The sequence below is a fragment of the Vanessa cardui genome, chromosome 1 (genome assembly GCF_905220365.1).
Source record: "Vanessa cardui chromosome 1, ilVanCard2.1, whole genome shotgun sequence".
Classification (NCBI taxonomy): domain Eukaryota; kingdom Metazoa; phylum Arthropoda; class Insecta; order Lepidoptera; family Nymphalidae; genus Vanessa; species Vanessa cardui.
In genome coordinates, this window is record NC_061123.1 from 15718057 (window position 1) to 15726306 (window position 8250).

General features: G+C 29.8%; 1 protein-coding gene across 1 annotated transcript; it reads left to right on the forward strand.

The window, feature by feature from the left end:
• The first annotated feature begins 596 nt into the window (after nucleotides 1-596).
• On the forward strand, nucleotides 597-7469 carry LOC124531357 (ubiquitin-like modifier-activating enzyme 5). Its single transcript, XM_047105904.1, has 9 exons — nucleotides 597-838; nucleotides 1452-1587; nucleotides 1865-2061; nucleotides 2812-2998; nucleotides 3235-3346; nucleotides 3497-3594; nucleotides 5291-5417; nucleotides 5810-5880; nucleotides 6574-7469. Exons 1-9 carry the CDS (start codon nucleotides 600-602, stop codon nucleotides 6685-6687), a joined length of 1281 nt encoding a protein of 426 aa, XP_046961860.1. The 5' UTR covers nucleotides 597-599; the 3' UTR covers nucleotides 6688-7469.
• Nucleotides 7470-8250: the final 781 nt, after the last annotated feature.

The window sequence follows — 8250 nt, forward strand, 5'->3', positions numbered from 1 at the left end:
GGTCAGTAATTCTCAACACTTTATAATAGTCGCCAATAGAGGATAATATACTTATAAATTTTATGATGTATTTATTTTTTTCATTTGTGAAAAAAAGATTGCTATTAATTTTATTGCTAGTTATCTTTAGTAGAATTTATAATTCAAGCCGGTTTTAGTTTTAAATTCATTTTAATCTTGTGACATAACGATTTAATCGTGCTTGTTGCCTTGTTACTTGAATGTAGTATATTCTGATTTGTGATATATATTGTGATATATATTGTGATATATATGTATGAATAAAAAAGATACTACATTAAATGCAGGATTTTGTAAAAAATATAAACCTTGATTATTAGCTAACAATATTAATAAGCGACACTACTATAATTTAAAATATTTTAAAGTAATAATTCTGTTATTAATTTGTATAAATGTTGACTTCAATCATTTAAATAATCATTTTAAATCTTAATTGCGACTTCACTGTGTAAATCGTTTAGAAAATAACACTCGATAGTTCACCCCTATTTTATAATAAAATGAACGTTTCTTGGTAAAGTGACTTTTTAGTATTTTGCAAACGAGTTCCAAATGTCATGGTGACGTGACGTTGGATGACATATAAAGTCAATACTCGACATTCGTCGCCAGTTACAGTAGTCAGAAAATTGACCACTTTCTCGAATAGGTGGATAATTGAACATATTGTATTAAAAATGGCAAATATAGAAGAATTGAAGAAGAAAATCATTGAATTGGAGGCAAAATTGAAGGTAGCTCAAGGAAATGTAGGACCAGTCCGAGAGAAAATCGAAGTAATGTCATCGGAAGTGGTCGACTCTAATCCTTACAGGTATTGTTTATATCGTAACATATGTTATTAAAATTCTGTGTATGATATTAATATGAAATTCGTAATGTGTATTAAATTGATTTATTTTTGTCTACTTTACAAACCACGTTTCATTATAAATAAAGGTTTTTTACAAAATGCGAAAAAGACTTCGTCTTAAGAGCTCAAAAATACGATTTAAATGTTAATTACCTAGAATTAAGTAATTAAGTATGAATGCAGATTTGAAAGTATTAAATAAAACTGCAGAATATGTATTATAAGAATATATACAGTAGTCAAGATTTGTACAGTTACTATTTTTAATTCATATTTGTATATTTTTGAGAATTAATGTTAATGATTCCTATGTAAAAAAATAAAAGATATATTTAAACTGAAGAAGAATCTATCTTAAATTCAATGCTAATCCGTGACCAATAATAAAATTATAAGAGTTTGTGTTTAATAGTATAAATTTATTATTAGTAACTTTGATCAGTAGTAGTTAAACCTATTTATAGACATTGTTATTGTTAGTCTCATCTTTATTGCCGTCATGTATTGTCTTTGAGTACATATTAATTACATTATTATAATTTTGAAATTTAATATGTTAAATATATTTTTTTAGTCGTCTTATGGCCCTCAAGCGAATGGGTATAGTTGATAACTATGAAAAGATCAGGGAGCTATCAGTAGCGGTGGTCGGTGTGGGAGGTGTTGGCAGTGTCACAGCAGAGATGTTAACTAGGTGTGGTATTGGCAAGGTATGAAAATTACATAAAACTTATTACTTTTCATTTATCCTGATATAATGATTTTTTTAATTTGATTTATTCTATCCTTTAATGAAATATAGTAGTAAGAATATCAGTTATAAGATGGATTATTATATTTTCAAATAACAAGCTGTATTACATAAAAAAAACTGTATGTTGTATACTGGATTTAAAATATAAAAAATTTGTAGAAAGTGATACAAAACCTACTTATATGTTGATATCAATTTAATTTGTTTTAATAACAAGTCTACATTTCTTTCAGTTAATACTGTTTGACTATGACAAAGTAGAACTGGCGAATATGAACCGCCTGTTTTTCCAGCCCCACCAAGCTGGGCTCAGCAAAGTAGATGCTGCTGCTGGAACTCTTCAATCAATCAATCCAGATGTAGCCATTGATGCATATAACTATAACATAACAACAGTCGACAACTTCCAAAAGTTCTGTGACACTATCAGGTAAGTTTATTTGATTATTATTTATTTTGTAAACATGTAGTATTTTTTTTTATGGTTTAGGTTGGCGGTCGTGCATATGGGCCACCTGATGGTAAGTGGTCACCATCACCCATGTACAATGACGCTGTAAGAAATATTAACTATTCCTTACATCGTCAATGTGTCACCAAACTAGGGAACTAAGATGTTATGTCCCCTGTGCCTGTAGTTACACTGGCTCACTCACCCTTCAAACTGGAACACAACAATACTGACTACTGTTATTTGGTGGTAGAATAGCTGATGAGTAGGTGGTACCTACCTAGACGGGCTTGCACAAAGCCCTACATTTATTATGTATATTATATAGCATCCTGCTTTATTGAAATGTTCATGTTGGTTAGAATTTTATGGTCATTCTTATGTGTCTAATTAATTTACCAAAAAGGTATTCCTTCATGTAAATCCAGGAGACTGTAGACTATATGTTCAATTCCAGATGGTCCATTAGTCATTTCATTTTCATAGTATAAATAATATAGAAAAAGCATTGTTATTTTTTAAATAACCATAAAATTTAAGTAGGAATTATTAAAATATTGTAAATTATGTAGTGGGTAATATGAAAGAAGGCAATCTGGAAACATTATCGGTTTAGTTTTCAATATTATCACTTTTAAATTTGTAATTACTTTAATGGCTTTCCTATAAATCTTACATTTAAAAAAATGTTGTCCATTAATTAATTAAAACTTTTTTGTTGTTGTATAGTACAGGCAGCTTAACCGGAGGCCCTGTAGACTTGGTTCTGAGCTGTGTTGACAACTTTGAGGCTCGTATGGCCATCAACACAGCATGCAATGAATTAAATCAGCGCTGGTTTGAATCTGGTGTTAGTGAAAATGCTGTCTCAGGTCACATACAGTTCATCATACCTGGAGAAACTGCATGCTTTGCTGTAAGTAACTGAATAAACTCATAGTATATAATTAAAATAAACATTAATTATTATTTTAAATAAAAATATGATACTTGTTATGTTCTATAATATTTTCCATTACAATGGATTATAATCAAGTCATATCAATGTTACATAAGTTATTGTGTCTTTTATTCTATTTATTTTATCCAAGTGATATAAGATATATATTATAATTGAAAGTGCTTTTCATTTTATTCACCTACTTGTTCCAGTGTGCTCCACCACTTGTGGTAGCTTCTAAGATTGATGAAAAGACACTGAAGAGGGAAGGTGTCTGTGCAGCGAGCTTGCCAACCACAATGGGTATTGTGGCAGGCTTTCTAGGTAATAAATTTTTAATTAATGTAAAGTATAAACTAATTATTAATTAAAATAAATTTAAAGACTTTGATAGTAATTATACAGCAATTAGGCAATTTTTATGACAAAGAGTGCAAAATTATTGTTGATATTTGACGTTTTTTTCCTTTTCAGTTCAAAATACATTGAAGTACTTGTTAAATTTTGGAAATGTCAGTCATTATTTGGGATACTCAGCACTGACTGATTTCTTCCCTACAATGGCTTTAAAGGTGAGAAAATCAAAGATTTAAATCGTTAGATACGCCCTCACCTTAAAAAACTGTGGAATAATTTTTACAATGCGTGTGTTGACAAGTCGCTTACGATGCCTTACGCACTCACACGAATGCGTGCGAAGTACGGTCAACAAATTCATCAAATTGTAAAATGTAAGAAATTAGGTTGTTAAAGGAAATAATTTGTAAAAAATACAAAAGTGTATTTTTTGCAATTTTTAGACGTTATTAAGAAACACTTTTCATTTTAACAAAAAAAAATATAATTTTATTGTACTATAAAAAAATGTATTAAAATTTTATTGTTATTGCATAATATTTATTCTCCATGAAATAAAATCAATTTATTATACTTTTGACTGTTTGTTCTCTTAACATTTTTATGAATATGATGAAGGCGTACATCAGCGTAGCATTTAATTAGACATTATTAATTGTATTTTATGGTTCCAAGTTGCTGGTTGTTCTAGCCAGAACAAACTTGACTAAATTTCGTAGGTAACGTTCGTGTGTCTTGCGGAAATCTAAATAATAAAAACGTAATTTGAGAAAGGTATTTTCAATTATTTAAATTTTATTCCAGCACCAAATAAGTTACTCTTGATTGAACAACTGAACCATTTTTAATAAAACATCCATAATTTACGAAGCTACTAGATTTCAAAGAGCAAAAATATATTTTGACGGGTTAATATTACAAAATATATTACGGTGCAATTTAAAACATTTTTTGTAATATAATATTTATAAAACATAAAATGCCGACGCTACCACAGGATTGCCGCTGTTAATGTCCATTTATAGATGATCCTTTTCCAAGCCGCTTCCGTAGTACTTCCGTGTATCTAGTTATATTAGTTAATAGAATAGTACTGAGACAATAGTTTCATCTCTGTTAATTACATAAATTATGCCATACTACTTTCTCTGTCGCACAATTTCTTTCATTTCGTGGTCTTGTCGGACATCGGAATAAAATAAATTCAATATTGAAATAAATATAAATAATTACGAGTGAAATGTTACACCCTGGGCTTTATTAGTATTTCTTGAGTTGTGATTGCACTTTCGAAAGGCACATGACGGCATTTTGCGACTTTTTTTTGGGTTATAATTAGCGCATTAATTACAATGGATGACGTCTGACTGTCACTACGTATAAATGAACACTGATTGCGAATGAGTGAGCTGACTCATTTGAGTATGACACATTTTATAGCGGTTATACTATGGCAGGGGCGCATCTAATGATTTAAATCTTTGGAGAAAATGTTTCGTTCTTTCCAATTGAATTGTATAAAAAAATACATATGTAAATAATATTTTTGTGTTAGTTCTTGTATTTTGTGGTAGACAGTTTTAACATCAAATTAATATATAAAGAATGAATTAAATATATTTTACCCGATTTTTATTTGTATAGTTGCCGTACTTTCCATCTAGGCAAATACCAAAAGGCCTTGTATAATCTTAGAAAAATCAAAACTATGGGAAATTAAGGTTTTGAAATTTATTTCTAGTGAAATTGTTAAAACAAATATTTCTCTTATTTAAATGTGGTCTTAGTTTCAATAAGGTAAAAACATAATAATTATGAATTAAATTGGATTGTGCTAACATATAATATATAAGAAACTAATAGTAAAGAACTTTAGGTATTATATATTAATCGTTATTTGTAACTTTTCAGCCAAACCCGCAGTGTGACGACTCCTTCTGTCGCCAGCGTCAGTCTGAGTTTAAAGCTAAGCCCGTAGTAGAGCTGGCCACCGAAGTTAAAGAGGACTCTACTCCGATCCACGCAGAGAACGAGTGGGGTATGATTATTATTTTTACATTTAAAGTTTTCATAATTAAGTTCTTATAGCCTATTCGAAATCGAATCGAAAACGAAATAAAACTAAACAAAGCTTATTTTTACATAATCCAAGCAATTTGCTAATATAATATACTTGGTAGTAGAGCTTTCTGCTTAGGTACCTATTAATCATATATTGTTGTTTTGAGTAAGTCAGTGTTACTGCAGACAACAGGGACATAACAGCTTAGTTCTCAAGTTTGGTGGTACTTTATTATTTACTATATATATGTCAGTGGGTAAGTATTGAGTACTTATAATCAAGTGTGCCTGTCTACCTATATGACAAAAATATATATGTAGTTTCGTTGACTAGAGACGCTAGGACTTACTGTATTGTATTTATTCCAGGTATAAGCCTGGTCGATGAGAACACTCCTGAAGAAGAAACGTCTAATTTAAAGCTCGTCGATGGTGTTCAGGTTTGTACTTGTTTGTGAAAAATAACAGTGTCTACGTAAATATATTTGATAAAAATAGTCTTCACAAAATGTCGTTAAAAATATTTCTAACGGTGGCGCTTTTAAGGAATAAGTAATATTTCTTAAGGCGGCATTCTAAATGATAAAAAAAAAAATCCAATAGGCTATTTGATAATGCGAAAAATAAATTGTGAATTATTGTAATCAGTGTATATTATGAGTTTAAGACTGGTTATTTACTAATGAAACTTGAAAATAATACTGAATTTATTCAAAAATCAATAAATAAAAATGCATTTTTTCAAACGTTTGTCACGTGACACGAAAAGCTCCTGATTGGCCGGGCCTATGATGAAATCATTTTGTTGTAAACCTTGCTTTTCTACTATACGTACCACAGATTAAAATACAGCAAAGTGACGTCACCGACCATTGCAGCGCCATATTGTCCAAGTAGCGTTTTCGCGCGTTATTTAAATATGGAATTTTTAATAGGATATTTTTCGGCAAATATTTACTAGAAATAAAAAAAACAACTTTTACTGGGTTCCTTAACCTCTACTAAATAATTTAAAATGGATTTTAAAAACCAGTCAAATAGCCTATTATAGGAAAGAAAACTTTCATCACTAAAAGAGCAGAGTATGCCATTAAGAACAATTTGAAATTAGTATTTTGCTTTTTATTTTGCAGGTAGCTTACAGCATACCTGTGGACAACAGCACGCCGGAGACCAGCTCTGGGGGAGCCGTGGCCGCCTCCGAGCTGTCCCTGGAAGAGCTGATGCAGCAGATGAAGTCTATGTGAACGCTCGGTGTGCTTGTATAGAGGGATAGCCATATCGCCGTAGGAGTTAGTGTTTTGCTTTATGGCAGACCATAGACATCTGCGTAGCCAGGAATTATTCTACTATTGTGAGTTTGAGGGACATATCACGTGCAATACTTATAAAACAAAAGTAATTGTTTTTTCAATTATAAATAATGAGTGTGTGTAATTTTAATTATGATAAAATTATCAATAAATTTTTCATTGAAATGGTTTTTAAGGGGGAGAATGATGCGACCTCATGGCCCCTGGCTACGCCGATGTGATTCAAATATATATATCGAATTCAGTAATGTTGTCAGCGATGTTGTAATTTTATATTTAATGTTCAAATTTATCAGTTAACCTTAAATGTGGGGTAACCTTAAATAAATATATAATAATTTAAATATATAGCCAAATTAAATTAATCTGTAAATCCGATTTAGCTAAACTCGCGTGCTTCATCGGTGTATGTCTGAAAGTCTAGTTTGAAAGATTTATATAAATATGTACAGTATATAAAATTCATTATTTAGTACATATCGCCCATTTACATTTTATATTTATTTTACAGCAACATATTATTGAATTATTGAATTGTTCAAGAAGTCTGTTGCTTAAGTTTAGGATGTGATGAATATATTTTTTGCTGTCCTCTGAAAGCTTAATATTCCAATATAAACTACATAAGCGTATCTGATGACGTCACGAGCTTGCTGAAAATGTACTATGGCAGTAAAACTTTGAGTAATCTTTATAATTTTCAAAAGATGATTTGGAATTTAGCTAAGGCTTCACCTTAACTTCTCAAGGGTTGGGTTACCATAAAAGCAAATTAATTTAGTAAGAAACGGACGCGTTTAAAATTTTATATTGGTTATAAAGGAAATTAAAAAAAAAACACTTCTTATTTTATTTATTTTGTTGTTATAAATTACATTGAAAATTTTTTTTATAAAATACATTGTGTATTTTAAATGATGCATTTTGTATTTTGGCGATGGTGCTAATATTTATTTATGAGTCAAAATTGTTAACAAAATTGGAAAAAAAATAATACGATAATCAAATGCTAAGTATTTATAAGAACATATTATTTATTAGTGAATTGTATTTTTTGTATGTATTGTAAATTCATTTAGTGACTAAAGAGGGAGACTGTTTTTCGTAAAATATGTGTCACAAAATATGGGCTTTTCGAAACCGATGTTTTCTTACTATGTTCTGTTACATTTTTCGAATATAAACATATTAATGATATGTGCATTTAGTGACGTGAGGTTACTAGCCTAGATGGAACCCAAACGGAGCGTCGATCTTAGTTTAAGATTAAAACGTCACAACGCATATTTTAATGATAATTGTATAAATTCATGACAAAGAACATTCCGATGAAATTTATTGTTTAAAAGTTTCACCTGAGCGATAGTTCGTAAGATTTAATTATATTTTTACATGTTTTAAATTTTATAACGTATTTATTGTATTGTTGCTAGCGCTAAGCGAATGGATATCATTTTGTTTAATATTAAATGATTTTTATAATATAATTAAATGTCT

Bases quoted from the DNA above. Each gene is read 5' to 3' on its own strand.
- LOC124531357 (XM_047105904.1), top strand. From the start codon at position 600: ATGACATATAAAGTCAATACTCGACATTCGTCGCCAGTTACAGTAGTC. The intron at 839-1,451 runs GTATTGTTTATA...ATATTTTTTTAG, and splicing joins GTCGACTCTAATCCTTACAG to TCGTCTTATGGCCCTCAAGC. The intron at 3,595-5,290 runs GTGAGAAAATCA...GTAACTTTTCAG, and splicing joins TCCCTACAATGGCTTTAAAG to CCAAACCCGCAGTGTGACGA.